This window comes from Acanthopagrus latus, chromosome 18 (assembly GCF_904848185.1).
Source record: "Acanthopagrus latus isolate v.2019 chromosome 18, fAcaLat1.1, whole genome shotgun sequence".
NCBI lineage: Eukaryota > Metazoa > Chordata > Actinopteri > Spariformes > Sparidae > Acanthopagrus > Acanthopagrus latus.
Genome location: NC_051056.1, coordinates 30,779,607 through 30,797,978, shown reverse-complemented (window position 1 = coordinate 30,797,978; position 18,372 = coordinate 30,779,607). Strand labels below are relative to the sequence as shown.

The following is an 18,372-nucleotide window of genomic DNA, read 5'->3' as shown; positions in this document are numbered from 1 at the left end:
CGGGATTCACATCAAATCGAGCCTGTTATTGATTGGCATGACTGCAGAAGGTTGATTAAGAGAAGAGAATAATAATGCTACAGGAGTGTTATGGAGAGCATATTTTCTACCTGATTTCTAACTATTTCTTAATTGCATTGGTTGTTCAGTTAAAGACATAATTTCAAAAAGTTACAGAAGATCTCGGCGTGATGTTCACAGATTTCTGACCACTTAGCTGAGAGAGTCAGAGCATGAGAGGAGTGACTCATTTAAAATATTCATAATCATAAAATGTTTAATATACTGTAACAAATTAAACCACAAAATACATTCAATTATTGATGATGGATGCACTTGAAACATATGAATGAATTTCTATAAGTCTCCACGGTGCAGCATGTTAACGTCTGCCCTCACAGTCACTATATATAATATTTAAATAGTTTACAAGAAGTAACAAAGGAAAAGAGAAAACATAAATCCAAAGGGAAAATCCTTCAACAGGAACACGTCTCTTTGCTTTTGTTTTGCTAATACATTAATAGGACCTGATGGCAGGTTGTCAGCTGCATACAGACGAGGTGCTGCAGCCTCCTGTCAGGTGGATCCAGAGACGGCTTCTGATAATTGTTGGCGGCTCTGAATCGACCTCACAAACTGCAGCGACACGACAAGAGACGGATTCATCGTTCTAACAACTGTAGGAATCCAGCTTCTATTATGAAACATCTAGTTTTATGTGATAATATGAAGAAGCCACCACGATGTTCATCTAACTCTGACACACACACACACAACCTGCAGATAGATTTTGAAATCGACTCTATTAATGAAGATTTTAAAATGCAAACACACTGACACAGACGATCTGAGTGAAGTGGACCAGTCCGGCTGCAGTGGGACCAGTTGGACCAGTTGAACACTGATATTTTTAACATCATGGATGTGGAGCAGGCGGTGAGCACATGAAGAAACCAACCAGAAAAACTGTGAAAGCAGCTTGTTATGACCCAGATTTACATTAGTGGTCAGGCGGCGACCTCTAGTGGCCGTAGTAATTATTCAGGCAGCAAAGGAGGACGTGAGGAGAAGAAGTTAAAAGAGAAAATGAGAATATGAAGCTGGTCTGTGAGACCTGACACTGCTGTCTATGTCCAATACAAAACCAAGTCAACAGTGAGTTTCTTTAACTTACTACTGAAGTTAGAATAGCTGACTAGCTTTCACATCTTTACAATTGATAACTTTGTCTCATCAAAAAAAAAAAAAAAATCTGCGGGAGCAGCAGTAATGGTCAGACTGTGAGCACTGTGCAGACCTCTGGTCAAAACTTACTGATGGACACAGACAAAGATTGTTTTGTGTTGCCACTGAATGAAACAGGAATCTCACACCCGTCACACTGCCTCATCAAACCCCGTGTGCTGTGGGCTTCACAGAGCTGTATTTACTGCTCGACTATCATTCAGAAAGTGCTCGCATCCAAAGCCGGAGCACAACGTTACATAACACAGGGTGAGAGCCACAAGAGTCAGATCACCAAGCAGCAGGAGCTTCAAACACCAGGATGAAGTCAAACGCAAGTCAAGACTTAAAAACAGGTTCAATATTTTACTTCACACAATGAGAATTAAATGACATCAATCTGACAAAGCGCACAGTGTAGACGAACAACTACAGGTCGATTAATGGCTGAGTCGCCTGGAAGAAAATTAATAGTTTGTTTCAGTCTTTTTTCTTTTTTATTTAAAATGTGACATTTGCTGACTAAAGCTTCTTAACTCTAAAGATTTACTGCTGTTCTTTGTGTCTCATGATAGAAGATGAAGTGTTTGGTTTTGAACTGTTGTTGAATCAGTCGGTAACTGAGATGTTCATCACACAATCTAATAAACAAGTAATCATGTAAAACAATTGTCAGGTTAATTGATAAGGACAGAACCTGTAAAAGTTTGTTGCTTGATGAATTTTTTTGAACGACAGAAAATAATTCACATCTATTCTGAAAACTGTTCCTTCATCAACATGAATGCAAATCTGAAAGGTCCTCTAGCTGCTGCAGACGCTGAGGATTCAGCAGATTCTCAGTTTTATTTCTTTGTACAGCTGATTGAATCTTCTCAGACCAAACAAACAGTCTGAAGTTCGGACAGTCTTCACAGTTTTGTCCCGTTAAAATGATTTCATTAATAATAAAGAGTTTCTGTCTTCAGCTGAATGTACTGAAGGGTACAACAGCCCTCCTCTGTATGAGACTCACATACTGACCAACGCTCACATTATCTGTCTGATCATATACATTAAATAGATTTCTCCTCCCTCGCTCTGTTCTTCTTATGACTCACTGTTTGCTCTGCTGAAGAGTTATCTGTCACTCAGTGCTTTCTTTTTTTTATCATTCTCTCTTTGCCCAGCACAGTTTAACACACAGAAGCTTGATTAGCACATTGTCAGCCGTCAGACATATCGTGAAAACACCACGAGCTTAGTTTACAACAGATGGCAGTATAGAACTATCCAGGGACAGAACGCACGGCGAATTGTTCAGGCTACACATTTTGGTTTAAATCTATAATTTCTCTTGCTCCTCTCGCTCCCTCCGTCTCTCTTTGTGGCCGATCCAGCGCTGTGGTTCCCAGGCTCGGCTCGACTGTCAATCAGCAGCAGCCTACATCTCGGCGCTGCAGCTGAGCCAGGGCCGCATCATCCCGCCTGCCAATCACAGCTCTACACCTTCAATCCATCCTATCCATCTCTCTGTAAAGCAGCGTCGCACCCCCTCCTCCCTCTCTCCTCCTCCTTTCAAAACAACCCCCTCCACAGAAGCGCTGCGATCCCCCTTTAACTCGCAAACCAACACACACTCATGCACACGCAAGCTTTCGCCATCGCTTGAACAGACAAAACACACTCACAATGAGATACAGATACAGAGGCTTAGACACACACACACACACACACACACACAGGCCGACACTGCACCACTCCCACACCTTCATTTGGGACTCCACCTCTCCTTCTCTTCATTCCACCACCCAATTCAATAATACAACCCCCCTCCGACAAGCCCTTCCCCAAACCCTCCGCTCTCAATCTTTTATTCAGCAGAAAGGAGTCAGATCCCGGCACTAGTCTTATCCTTCCATCTCAGGCCTCCATTCAGCTGCTGGCACACAGATGCTGTATTAACTCTGACTGTAAACATCGTTTAGATTATGTGTAAGGCCCAGAAATAACACGTGTAACACTGGACTGCCCACATTATTCAGAGGGGTAAAGGTCCTGACTCAGACTGGACATTATGAACAACATTATGAAATCATATCAAAAGAATACGCTGGATATTATCAACATCACGATGCCTGTAGGGACGAGCTGCAGATGGAGGAAAACTTCATCACATGAATGTTCTTTGTTGACGACATGGAGGATGTAATTAAATGTGTTAACGCTCCATTCTTATTTCTTTATTCAAAATAATGTGAAGTCAAATGACCACATGTGATGTAAAGAAGGTTGTTTTCATGAATTAAACAGAATTTTAATGCACGGTTGTTTTCATTTCACTGTTTGTGTCAGTTGACACTGTTTCAGCCAAACTCAGCATGCTAAAACAGCAGGTGGCTCGTAGAATTACTGCTCCCACCTGCCATAAAGAACTGCGACACCTCCTGAGTGGCCGCTCGTGGACAAAGTTAACTCTGGACTTATCAGATCATCAGGTTTTGAGGTGTTTTCCACCAAAAACCTCTGATAAACTCACTGTACTGGATCTGAACGGCACCAAACAGCTAACACACATTTAGCTCATTTAGCTTTAACTGGCTGCTGAACACAGTGGAGCGTTTAGCAGCTGAAGGTGGCGGAGACCAAAACAGAGCTCAAAAGGCAAAAAGTGTCAGCCAAAAGACATTACTGCTTTTCTAACACGCAGCTAACTGAGGGTAAAGATTAAATATTTCTTTGTTCTCAACCACATTAAACATTTTATTGGAGGCTAAACTACAACCAGGTTTGTCTAGATTCAACAAGGGCGGCTACAGTACAGATGGATGCTAAATACTGAGGAGCACAGTGAGTACAGATGAGGAATCCTCATTGGGAAGCTGTTTATGAAAAACTCATCTGTAAATAGTGTTCAAATAAATAAAATAAATAACAGCTCCTTAAATATTTCAGTCTTACACTGATTTAAATCCAGGTTGGTCACCAGTGTAACTGGTCAGATGTCTATAGAGATGTCTGAGTTGGCTGAACTGAATGGTGTCTCAGTCATGAACACCAAATATATTACTAGGCTTATTTTAGCGTTGTCTTGAATGAATCCATCTCGACTGATATGTTGTGTACAATGATTAATGCCTTGCAGTTTAACAGACAGGGAGCTGGTCACTGCTGCCCCCGATGTCAAACAGCACATTACATCTTTTGCTAAAAACAAAACTGAAGCATGAAATAAACCGACGGTTCAAAATGTCATGTGACCGAAATCTGCTAAAGAAGTCATGTTTTGTGTCCAGGAAGGATATTTCTAGATGCTTAATTGCTAAAACTAAAAGATGTAAACATAATGTGATTAAAAAGGTCCCAGTTTTAATTCGCAGCAGCAGCTGAGTTCCTTGTTAAGCTTCCTCCGTGGCAGACACAGTTTGTTTCATCCCTTCACTCGTGTTAAAGCCGTTTCCTCGTGTTTTCTTCCTCCTCATTATGTCCTCATGCTTGCTTAAAGATTATTAGCTGTGGTCATTTTATCGCTGCAATTATTGCGTGCTGCAATGCAAGAATAACTACATGAATTGTAAATGTGTTGTGAATCACTTTCGCAGTTTGCCCTGAATCAGCCCACTAAACATGCAGAGTTTTCCCTCTCTTGTTTGAACTACTTCTAAAATGAGCCTTGCTCTTTGATTGCATCATGGAGTGCAGCTTTCATCAGATGCCTCAAAGATTGCAGAGCCAGACAAGGTACTGGGGCGAATTCAGAGGCCATGGCAATCGGGGGTATAATTAGACAGGGTTCCTGAATATTTGGTGTAGAAAACAATAATTGGCCTGCGCCCGTGATGAACTGTTTCACACACATACAGGGAACACAGATATGCACCAAAACGCTCTCCGAAGATGAAATGCGATGAAGAACACATTAAAAATATGAACCATTATCAAAGCAATATACCGTCATAGCAGTACAAGGCTTTAATACGTTTTATTTCCAAAGACGCTATAAAAGTATTATGACATATTGGAGACGACAAATTCTCGCCGCTCACATTTAGTGCTCTTCAGATCTTCACAAGAACAAGGCGAGGCAAGAAATAATGCAATCTGTCTGGATAAGCTGCTTATGTCGTCTTCTGTCATGGTTATTGTTACTGATACATGTAGATTACAATTAGACGCAACAGACGATCCGGTGAAGTTTGCTTTTCATTAGTGACACAGGGTGGGAATGATTCAGACAGCAGCCACATGCTCTGCCTCTTCAGACTGTCAAATCTCTGCCCTCTGAAGGGTCTGAAGGGTTTCTGTCTCAGTGTCTCGCCGGCTGGTAGAGCAGCAACATGACTGCATGAATCTGGGACTGTGCTAACCACTGCAGCCAGCGACATACACTCTGCTTTAGACAAGAAGGTAGCAACTAATGATCATCTTCATCATCAGCTGATCTGTTCATTAATTGAGAGAACTTTCAGTAAAATATCAAAGCACTGAAAACCTCAGATCAGTTTCCTCAGGCTCAGCTTGTGTCTTCAAATGTTTGTTGTTCGATACCAACGGTAAAGAGATGATAATGAAATAAAGTAAAAACCAGTAAACCCTCACATCTGACGAGACGAGCAGAGAGAAACAATCGATGAGTCACAAGGAAACGTTGTTCTGGCGTCTGTCTGATGTAAAGCAGCAGGCAAAATCATTTAAGTGCCCTGAAATATTCAGGCACTTTCTGCCTGAGTTAAAGCTTCAGCCTGAGGCTGAAACTAACACTTATTGTCATTATTGATTAGTCTGTCAATATGTCTTAAGATTCATTGTTGAAAAAGGGGCATCAAAATTCTTGTTAAGTCCAACCAACAATCCAAAATCCAAATATTTTAAGTTTACAATGTTTTCAACCAGACAGAAGCAACAAATCCTCCTATCAGAGGAGCAGGTCACTAAACGATCCTCTGAAACAATTCACAAGTTCTCAGATCAATCACCGATCTTCTGGACGATCAACTGGAAGGAAACTGGCTCCACCTGTAGCTGTATCTACGTTTGTGTCCTGAGGGATGCTGGTTTGAATCCCACAATCACTGCACTAATTAGTCTTGGTGCAAAATACTGACTCCGTAATTATTTTTTGAAGGAGCACATGCAATAAATATGTGTTAAACTAACTTCTGTTATGTTTGTTGAGTTGATCTGTCAGGAAAGAGTGAAAAAATGTCAAAATGATCCCCAAATAATGACTTCATACTGAGAAAAGCAGCACGTCATTATATTTAAAGAAGCAGGTTGGAGCATATGTTGCACGTTTTTGCTTGATAAATGACTTAAATGATTAATCGAGAATGAAAATTGACAAAGTTGATAATTAATTTTTATGTCTATTGACTAATGAATCAGTCGTGGTTAGGATGTGAGAACTGACTGAGCGTTGGAGGACAGCAGAGGAGAGAGTTCATGGAGGGAACACGAGCATCATGACTCCTCCTCCACTCAACAATACGAGAAGTCCTGGTGAGCAGCAGAACACCTCCACACAGGTCCAATAAAAAAAAACAGATTAGGTAAATTGACTTTTCTAATTTTTCCTCCGCTGAACGTTATGAAATTAGAGCACCTCAGACTGGAGTGAAATGATTGTTTCCTTGTAATTATCGTATAAGCTACTGCATGACTCAAAAACCATAATTCAATTCCAGGAGGATCTGCGTTCTCTCACTTAAAGCTCTGTATGTTCTGCAGAACAAACCTCAGTGGAATAATAAATACACTGTGATCGTTTTAAAAGGAATATTTAATCCACATTTTAGAAATATAACCACACGTCGTCTGCATGCTGACGTCGCAGAAACACAAGCCTGTTGTACAAACATACAAATATTCTCTCTGAGTTCAGCTGTGATACTAAAGAATAAATATATTTACAATATATGAGCTCAGATCGTGTTGCTCTACACTCCGTTAGCCTCAGGATTCAGATCCAGATTCTTTACTGCTGCACACTGAAAACTCCTTTAAGAACATGAGTCCTACTGAGTTTAACCGTCTAAAAATACAAAGTTTCCCTGAAAAATGTTACGACCTTTTGTTTAGTTGAAACTCCTCCAACATGTATGTCTGGTGCTTTTAACCACGGGTACACTCACATCTCCACCGGTCAGCGCTGCTCTGACCCGCCTGACGTTCACTACATATATCTGCACTTTCCACAAGGCTGCAAGCAAAGATTATTTCAGAGTCAGGCCACTGGCGGTCACATTTACATTTTATATGTTCGGCAGTTAGCCGCTGCTCTCGTACGGAGTGACTAACAATGAGCGCAACTGCAGAGTGAGCTTAAATTTCTGGACAGCCGACAGTAATATGAAAAAGACAAAGAAGGCAGGAGTCCAAAGCCCGGTGATAACAGACGGGACGGAGACTCCAGCGCCACAGGAGCCGCTCTGTAAGAGAAAAAGGAAGATACAGTTGCGTTTCTTTCCCCTTAAAATCTAAATATTCACTTTTATAAAAATACTGCGCCGGTCCAACACGCTGAGCCACATATTAATTTTTACATTTACATACATTAGTCTCTGTGTGCATTTGTCACCACTCTATTTACATTATATATAAACAGTCCTTGTAGCTTATTAAACATCATTTTAAATCATATTTATCATATTTATTTATATATATTGTATATGTTTATCATTTACACTTTGCTGCTTTGAATTACATGTCTGTGTACTTACAAGTTCTAGTTCTCTGCGTTTTATTCGCAGACTTAGAATTTAAAGATAAATGAGGTTGAATAATTTTGTTGATATGCAGTTTTCAAAAATAAGAATTTCATTCATACGTCTTCAGTTTGCATTATTAATTAACTGAACCAATTAGCAGATCCACCAAAATCACCCCAAATTAAAAAGGAATTGATAATTTATGAATAATTTCAGTAATTATTTGGAGCAAAGCTGCAAAACATTCACTAGATTCACTTCTTCTTTGTGAATATTTGCTGGTTTTCTCGTCTGGTGTGAGAGTGAACTCATCATCTCAGCAAACAGCAACATCAACACAAAGTGAAGCGTATGAAAACCCCGGCGGGCTTTGGGACACTGATCACTGATTGGACCAGCTGAATGCTCGAGTAAATAATAATCAGCATAATGAATAATAAAAATACTCACCCATATTTGTTTTATACATTTTCTTTTGGATAAGAGCAGCGATAGTTCCAACAGAAATAGTTTAGTGTCTCAACATAACTTAAGACACAGAATAAGTCAAATTAAACCAAACTAGTTATAAACCTTCACTTAATTTAAAGTTATGAACGTGTGTAATAAAAATAGTTTTGAGTATGTTTCCTCATTTTCTGTCTTTGACATGAAGTCAGATGGTCTGAGCCTGACGTCTGAAATGGACTCTGGAGGATTTTGTGTCTGTGTTATCATCGTCCACTGAAAGTTAACCAACACGTCATTCTCCCCAAAAACCTTTACACAACCTTAACAAGACGCTGACGTCCTCCTACCTGCTGAATCATTACACGCTGTTCAGAAGCTGCAGCTAAAATTAACAACCACGCTGAGCACCGGACAAGACAGTGGACATGTGAGACAGTAAGTTGCTGTGAGACGCACCACGCTGTTGTTGTCTTTATATAATGCTGCCAATGTGAAGCCCAGAGACGCAGCATCACCGTCAGAGGACGTCACTCACAGTCAGATCTATAGCTGTGTGTACATGAGGCTGCTGGATTCTTCCTGGATGATGTGTCTGTGTGTGTTTCTGCATGTGTGTAACTTAGCGCACCTGAATGTGAATTGAGGAACGCTTGTGACTGACGGTGAGTCATCATCACCATGGTGTTAAGCCTCCCGTTCCCGAGGGAACAGGGTTACCGTCTCTACACCGCTGGGGATTTTTATTTTTACATTTGAAAAGCAAACCAGGACCAGACTCACAACAATCCTCCACTCCCTCTCTCTCTCCCTCTCTCTCTCTCTCTCTCTCTCTCTCCCTCTCCCTCTCTCTCTCTCTCCCTCTCCCTCTCTCTCTCTCTCTCCCTCTCTCTCTCTCTCTCTCTCCCTCTGTCTCTTTCTCTCTCTCTCTCTCTCTCTCTCTCTGTCTCTCTCTCTCTCTCTCTCTGTCTCTCTCTCTCTTTCTCTCCCTCTCTCTCTCTCTCTCTCTCTTTCTCTCTCTCTCCACCATGACTGAGCTGAATCACACACACACACACACACACACACACACACACCTGCTCATTTCAGAGCACCTTCCTTATCTGAGTCTGTGTGATATTCAATATGTTTCAGATATCAAAACATGAACCTATGCAGATGAGATGAAGGCGACATTGTCACAAACTCAATAACAGCCTCTCTGTTCCGTCATTTGCTGCTGAACACAGAAAACTGCGGCTGCCGTCTTTATCTGTCTAACTTCACTTCTTCGTCCACATGCTCACTGTGGACAACATTTCCTGTGATGTGTCCTCTGCATCCTAAGAGCTGGATCCAGAACTTAGATTACTGTGACCCGGATGACTGAGAACCATCATCAGCACGTCCCGTGGATCCTTTCTGACTTTTTCACTTCAGGCAATAGTTCAACATTTTGTAAATACGTTTAATTCCAAGAATTGACCGATGCCGCTCATGTGTCTGTGTAGAGTTCGGAGTCAGTTAGCTTGGTGACTTGCTGTAACTTTTTCCTGGTGAACAACAGTTTCCTTGACTGAATCTCGGCGTCACAGTGAGGCTGCCAGGCATCAGAGATGTTGCACAGATGTTGTTGACAGTAAACACTGACTGAAAAAGTTGGAGAACGGCGAAACAGCTGCTTGGTGCTCTCCACAGTTAGAATACACTCGTAGAGAAACATACATGTTCCCACCTGTTGATAAACGTGTTATAACACCGACTTTAGCATTCAGGCCTCTGAGAGGTGCTGCGTCCAGACACACTTCATATTCTTACACGCACTTGTTTTTCATTTGATGAACTGATACTTAAGAATAAACTGTGATTTATTTCTAACGGTGAGAGCAGGTGGTAACACACACATCATCACAGCAGGTATCATTCCTACCAGCACCTCTACAACGACGCTGCTCAGCATGTCCAGGTTCAGCAGGAGTTACGTGCATTAACGCTTCTATACGTTGTCACCACTGGTTCATAAGTTATAATATTGTGTTTTTTAATATTTCAGTTTGTCTTCTGATCACACAAACAAGGTACCGTGTGTTAATTAGCGTGCTTAACCAATATTCATCGGGGGGTTTCTGAAGTTTGCACAGAGCCGGGCTAGCTGTCCACCCTTGCTTTCAGTCTACGCTTCGCTAATTGCCTCCTGTCTCTGGCTTAATACATAACTCCCAAACATGAGGCTGGTATTTATCTTCTCATCTAACTCTGAGCAAAACACTGTTTTTCCCCAAATTCTGAGCTATTATTTTAAAGCGGACATGATTTCCCCCACAGGGAAACCAACCCACCAACGCTTGTGTTTTTCAGATTTCTCTAAAAAGTCCTGGAAACCTCACATGACTCCTTCAACTTCTCAACTCTATTGGAAATAAAATATTAATGATACAGATCTGGTATCAGTTGGTTCTGCGGTCCTCTTGGTAAAAAGTGCCAAGTTAGCAGCACTCTGTCAGAAAGCAGCGCCAGTCTGATCTCGAACAAAAGCTGATGTTTTGAGAAGTGTCTCAACCCGATAATTTGCCTATTTTCAAGACTGTGGTTTACATTTAAATTTTTATTTTAAAAGCGCAGGCCACAAAAGAGGCCTGTGATGAAATGTTCAGAGAGAGGTTAGCAATAGTTACATGCTGTGTGCACCAACGTTCAGCAATCACAAGCAGCCAGAAAACTATTGTTGAACGAGATGGTGAGATAACAATTTTCTTACTGGCAGAGATTCACTGGAGCACAATGAGAAATGTTTGGCTCAGTGGGACAAACCTTCTTTTTTCTATTCAGGTTAACACATTTTTTCTTTGAGGTGTTAAAATGCATTTTGGGAAATGTAGGAAAGCAAAAAACTGGAAGCCGACAAAGCAAAGTGGGGATATAACATTTCCTTCTCATTTCATCGTGAAGTCAGTGTAAATGGATTGATACCACAGATCGAGGAAACTGAGGAATTATTCCCCAGAATCTCTCACCACTGTGACACTACAGCAGCACAGTGCTGTGTCACCAGCAGGTTGGGGGTTTGAAATTTATAACACAAAATACAACAAAACTAGTATTATTTGTTTGCCTCTGCCACCGGACCGATGGCGGTTTTCTGCAGAACTTTATGACTTCAGAGTGCAGTTGACCTTTGACCTTTTGTATATAAAATGTCAAAACTTCATCAGTTTATCTTATTAGCAATGTGTGTAAAACTGTGTCATAATCATTGTATACATTTCCTGAGGTCACAGTGAAGAAACGGACTTGTGTGTGTGTGTGTGTGTGTGTGTGTGTGGAAGAGCAGCTACAGGTGACTTTACATGATAAGTTATTCTACTGATGCATCTTATTGAAACTCACCTGAAAGAGTAACTGAAATAGATTATTATTTAGAATTAGAACAGGTAGTGATTGCTGTGTCGGTCTCTTGTTTTAAGTGTAGCAGGACTCTTACTGTATCTCTTTGGTCCATCCTCGAGGCAGAAGGAGAGCGTGAGAGTGGCGTCCTCCTCAAAGAACTCTGTAGCGAAGGCGTCCCACCACAAACTGTCACTTTCCTGTAAAAAGACAAAAAGCCGGCAGTTGTCAGAGCAGCCTGGACGACGAGTTGTTACTGAGGAGGATCTGCAGCGTGTCGTCTGCAGCACGTTGCTTCAAACAACCACACTCTTCATTTTCCTCTATTATTTAATATCACAGTGAATTTCCTTCATCCCGGCTGCTCTTGTACTATTGCATTTTTTTTTTTTTTTTTTACATAAATGCAATATTGATTCATTCTGATAAGACAAAGATATTGTGGTCATGCAGGCTTTTCTATGAGACAAGATAAAAAAAGAACAGGTTTTTTTCATATGAAGTCAGCAGTGCAGGGCAAGTATTCCCTTTATTGTAGATTGGCTTGTTGTTGTTCTTTTTCATTAAAGTGAATCTTATGAGCTGTATTTAAATCACTGTTTTTACATTCGAGTTTACAAAAGGGCCTCAACGGTCGAGCCAGAGCAGCAAAACACATTTCATGTGTGAAACTAATTATGACAGGGCGTAAAAAGATCACATAATGGGAGGAAAAGAGCAAAATGCTAATTGTTAGATAAAGACAAAGACAGCATATTAAATGAGTTGAGAACACAAGTTTAAACCAGTGATCTTAGAGTGGATGTTGGCTGCAGAGATGAGCCTCTCTGTGCAGGTCCATGTCGGACCGAAGCCTGCTAACACCCTCTACTTCTCTAAAGCCAGGACTGTGGGAGAGCCCCGCCTGAGGATAACACAGTCTGAGGCCCACCAGCTTTATAATTCACTGCTCCTTCTGCTTCTCACAGAATACCTCTAGTTTGTTCCTGGTGGCATTAAAATCATTCTAATTATTTGGAGTAGCAGTGGTCGTGGTGGATTTATAGTGATATTCTTTCACGTATTATGAAACAAATGCAGGCGATTTATTTGAATTGTCAAAAGTGACGCAACTTCAGACAACAGTCATAGCAGCCGATTAGTAACTGTATCATTAGCAGAAAAATAATTGTGAATAACAGAAATAGTAGTTTGAGTATCAGCTACAGAAAGTAACTGTAGTATTACTCATTGTTGTAATTATTTCAGCAGAACTGTTATCAACAGTGAAGTTACTGAAGAGTGTTAAAGTTACAAGACACAAGCTGCAGTCGTCTCCTCGCAGCAGGGACGTCGACTCATTCATGTTCATCTGTTCGCCCTGAAATTACTCCCCTAACACTCTCCCCCCCCCCTCCCCCCCATTCCTCCTCTCTCCCCTTCTCCCCCTCTCCCCCCTCACCCTGATGTCTGACTGATGCTAATGTCCTCCGACAGGTTATGACAGATTACTACGTTGCGTTGGCGCAGGGCTGAGGGACGACTAGCACTTCACAGATGTTGACAATTAGCGTTGTCACCATCGAGCAGCGTCAAGCCCAATAAGCAGCGACCGGAGTGCCTGCAGGTCAATGAGTCTCAGACTCCACCGGTCGGATCTGAAGAGGAGAGGACGATGTTAGTGGGACCTAAAACCTGGACCTTCATCCAGCTGGTCAATCAATAGGTGATCATGAGTCAGTGGCAAACCGATCAGCTGAGCTGTGGACTGAAAGTTATGAAAGACAAAGATTCATCCTTCGTAAAAAGATCAATCACAGGTTGATTATGTGGAACAAGTTTTCAAATAGATGTTTCAGTTTTCATCAGTTTGTGATCAGATTAACCATCATCAACGGTCATTCATCAATACATGACCAGTCTTTAGACTTTGTGATGAGCAGTTCTCCCCTTTTTACATTTAAAAAGGCCAAATAATTAATTAGTTAATTCATTGTGAAAACAATTGTCAGATTAATTGATGATGGAATAATCATTAGCTGTATCCCAACTGGGAACTGTAATAAGATACATGCCCACACATCTACACGCCTATTCATTTGTTTTTATGTATTAGCAGTTATTGATTAACGACGCAAACTAAAATGAATTGTCATGTTTAATCTTAATCTTAAATAAATATTCCCTCGAGCTTCAGCTCATAAATGTGTTTGTGAGTTCTGAATCTCTCAACAGAGAGGGAAGTGTGACGCCGTCCATCGAGAGCTCTGGAAAGAACACTGTGTGTAATTCATATTTAAAACTTGCACGACTGTACGAGCCCAAAAAACAAGTTTTATTGTCGAGCCCTGCTTCACTATGATGGGCGTTCACTCATGATTATTTTCATAATCGATTATTCTCTCAACTGTCTTTGTGATTAAATCTCAACAAACCTCTACAAACTGCTGGTTTTGTGTGACTGTGCATTCACACTGATGTGAAGATGAGAAAAGCAGCCAGTCGTCACATTTTATCAGCTGGAGGCAGCAGATCTTTTACCTTTCTGCTTTAATAATCAATGATAAAAAAAATAAAAAAAAACTGTTGTTGACTAAATAAAACAGAAACAATTTAAGTTTTGTTAGATCTACTGCAGCGGTACAGCAGCTACAGGCTTTTAATGTTTGAAACATTCGACCATCCTTTTCTCTCCAGCCAGAACACAGCGACTGGTTACTTCAGCATCGTGTCACTGAGCATGTGTGGCATGAGCAGAAATGACAGCGCTCCCATCAGTTCATCCAGTGTTACTGTTTAAATGACAGAGAACATAAAAAACTCATCATCACCCACCAGCACCGGAGAACAAACGGATGCCGAGGTATTCTGTGTGTGCGTCTGTTCCACCGACCAGCTGTCCACTGTGTGTGTGTGTGTGTGTGTGTGTGTGTGTCTGTTTCACGTGCATCTATTTCAGATAGATGGACGGAGGAGAGTGACACCAGGACAACACAGACGGACACACAGTGTCAGACTGCTGCTGCTCTGCATTCAGATTGAGTTCAGCCCATAATCCAGAACCATGAGGGGGCGAGTATCCTGGGACTGACAGTGACACACACACACACACACACACACACACACACACCCCAGCAGCGCTCTGTGGTCTCACTCTGCACCTCCAGATGATCTGCTCTGTGCTCCTTCAACTAGTTTTAATGACACAAAATAAGAAGAACAGAACACAGAGATCAGAATCATCCGGTGACAAACAGCATCTGTATTCAGCATTAAAGGATGAGGCCGGAATCGTCCTATATTTCTCAGATTATCAACAAATCCTATCAAGAGGCCAAAACAAACAATCCCTCTGAGTCTGTTTGTTCCAGCTGAAGACGTTCATCTTTAAAACTACAGGAAACTCTTTGTAACCTGGACTAATACAGATGTGTTGTGCTGGTTACAGCAGGTCCACTCAGAATAACCCACAGCGGCCATGTTGGTCATAATGAAGCCACACGTCAGCAGTGAAGCTGACACATGCTGCAGCAGCAGGTTAATGATGATCTGCTTCTCTACTGATGGTTAACACAAGAGTTAATGATGAACAACCGCTGCTGTTACCTTCTGTTGCTCCATCAGTCGAGGACCGAGCAAAAAAAGTACAAAAGTATTGGCACGTGTGTTTTTATAGGGAGGTATTTCTACTTTTACTTCAGTACCAGTGAGTCCATCCTCCTCCAACACCTACAGCACAGGATGACATCATATATCAGGCTTCAGTACATAACAGGATACATTTACTGATTTTTTTTTTCAGATTTCATGGGATTTGTTACAAATAGTGTCGTTAAGATGATTGATTTTTTAAACGTATCGATTCTGAATATTTGAAACTGTTTCCGTCCTCATTCTGTCTGCAGGACCAGAACCGGCTGCTTCTCACTCTCTCCTCCCTCCATCAGTCAGCTGACGTGCACAGTCTCTCTCAGCATCTTCTCATAGGAGAAAGAAAAACTCATTTTCAGAAGTGTGATATTCTTTGTTTACTACAGTCGCTCTGCTCCAAGCCACAGAAAAGTTCAACCTCAAACCTTTTTCTGTTCTCCTTCAATAAAAATCTAAAGAATTGTTATTGTCGAGTCAGGTTTTTCCCTGCTGAATCAAAAAGGGTTTAAACATCAATATTTTTAGGTTTTGTGTCAAAGTTAGAAATTGCGGCCGCGTGATAACATCAGCTGATGACAAAAGTCCTGATGTCAGAATATTACAAGTTTCATCTTTGAAGTCCAACATTCACATTTCTGTTTGTTCCACCTGATCGACTGTAACTTCTGCTGCTACTGAAACAGGTTAGAGGATTCATGAAAACGTGTGATCCCCATTTTGACATAAACTGCCTGGATTTAGTGTCGGAGATAAATTTCTCGAGTGCTGTCATCCTGAGGGCTCCCATCTCTCTGTTTTATAGACTCTGGTATTCATTAAGCCTCCTCTTACTGTTTTAATGAAAAGCGTTTTACTTAAGCTCCCACTTCTCTGTTTTACAGAGTACTGTCTTCCCTCAAATCCCTCTTCAGATGAACAGAAGAGGGTTAGTTAACCTCCCCCTCGTTCTGATTTAAACTGTTTCCCTCTCAGTGACCACTGCTGTGCAACGTGGGGTCTTAATAAGACTCACTTTTGCTGTCATTTTCCATTTTCCCCCTCTGTGCTCTCCAGTTTCATGTATTTTCTGAAAACAAAACAGAATATTTTCTGTTCTAACTCAATGGAGTTCGTTTTGGCAGTCTAGTGATATTTGGCTCGGGCCTACAACCACCCAAAAAGAGCGTGTATTTCACAAAGAGCAGAGTTGACAGCGGTGTCAGCAGGGTCCACATAGATGATATGGTTTAGTTTGTGTCTCTGTTGAAAAGCCTCCAGCAGACAACAGAGACATCTGAGAATAACAAGCACATTTCATGGCACATGAACAACATTCATTCTCAGCATTCACAAAATAAAACAAATGGCACTTGGCAGTTTCATTGCTCTTCTCCAAATCACCTATTTTGTAAATTAAATATGCATTTAGTAGCGCTAGCTAATAAAGCTAAATGTTTCTCTAAACATTTAGTTTGCCATTATACGCAGGGAACAGTCTATTTAGAATCAGTGACCATTAATCCTCCAAACTGGAGCTTTTGGCCAGCTTTTGGCCAGCATCTCGCCAAGTTGTAAAACGTGGCTGGCTGAGCCGTGGACCGGCCAGGTTTGGCCCGGATCTAAAGACAGAGGAGAGGCTGGATCGGAGCCAGACAGGCCGGAGAACAGCTAAAGCCTCGCCGGTGGACACAAGCCATATGAATCCTCTGGCTGCAGCTCACGGTGCTGTGGATGCTGTCTTCAATTTCAATCCCTCCACTGCTGCAGGAAGTGTTAGAGCTTTCTGTTGTTCTGTCTGTGGTGGCAGGTTGTAAACTTGTAAATGACACATATCTGAAAAAGAAGCCTACACTGCTGCATCCTCCAATATCCCATCAGCCTTTTCTTCTGTTTAATACGAGCATGTCTGTCTTTACAGCAGCTCCTCTTTCTGTCTGTCTCACGTCCCCTCTGCAGCTGCTCGCTGACAGACAACGTCTTGCCTTCATTTACGCCCACGGACTCTCTGACGAACCACGTGGCGTGACAGTGTTTGTTGTCAAATGCTACAAATCAGGCCGACTCCGAGGGACCCGAGGTGAACCGACATGGTCGCAACTGTGACGGCCGTCAGCCGATAAGGCTCTATTGATTCAAACGGATCGCACCTCATCTGGGGGGGATTTATCAATGTGTCAATTGCCCACTAGCCAACCACAAATCACCAGCGCCAGCCAGGCCCCTGGGATTTACAGGAAATCCAGAGGATTGGAGGGACAGCATGGGGAGGATCCACAGTAAATAGCAACAGAGCTGAGGGTTAAGTCCACGCATGCAGAGACGTCCGTACAGGACGGATGGGCAGATGACTCGATGAGGCGAAGGAAAACACAAAGAGAAGCTCTGCTGTGCATTAAACAACTGTTTGTACTGTATATCAGTGCTATGCCACGATATGAGACCAAATCATCTCATATTCTGATTTTGTTATATCATGATGTGACAAACATTGTGAAAAATGTAAATCATAATTTGTCCACCTGAAAGTTCAGAACTCAAAATAAAAAATAATAATAACCATAAAATAACCAGATCTGTGTATTTAAAGGAGAAGTGCACCAGAACATGAAATCACTCATTATTCACTCAGTCCAGTGCTGATGGAGCGCGTGGTGCTGGACTGTAGTCCACAAAACATTTCTGGGGCGTCACTGAAAAACAGCGCTGCAGCATTTAGAAAAGTAAAAAGTAAAACTAGATGGGGACAGAAACGATAATCAGGTCTCACACGACTGAGGTCCCAAATTTATCTGAACATGTGATTTACACAAGCTGGACTGCACGACTTGGACTGACATGTATGAAGCTGTATGCAGACATGTTATCATTTTTTTCTTTGGTTATTATTATTCAATTTAAAATAAGTCACCATCTACTTCAGTTGTTCAGGATGAAGCTCCAGAAATGTGTTGTGAACTACAAAAATCCACCCAGCATTTCATTTTCATTTTGTTCTTTAAGAAGCTGAAACATGCAAATATTTAAATTTAATATTAAAATA

The 18,372-nt window shown here is 41.5% G+C and overlaps 1 protein-coding gene across 7 annotated transcripts in view; it reads right to left on the bottom strand.

The window, feature by feature from the left end:
- Nucleotides 1-18,372, bottom strand: part of ldb2a (LIM domain binding 2a) — a 99,821-nt gene that overhangs the window by 61,535 nt on the left and 19,914 nt on the right. For all 7 annotated transcript variants that reach the window (XM_037077897.1, XM_037077899.1, XM_037077898.1 and 4 more), the window contains exon 2: nucleotides 11,821-11,923. In XM_037077897.1, coding sequence (XP_036933792.1) covers nucleotides 11,821-11,923 — 103 coding nt within the window. The remainder of the gene's footprint in view (nucleotides 1-11,820; nucleotides 11,924-18,372) is intronic.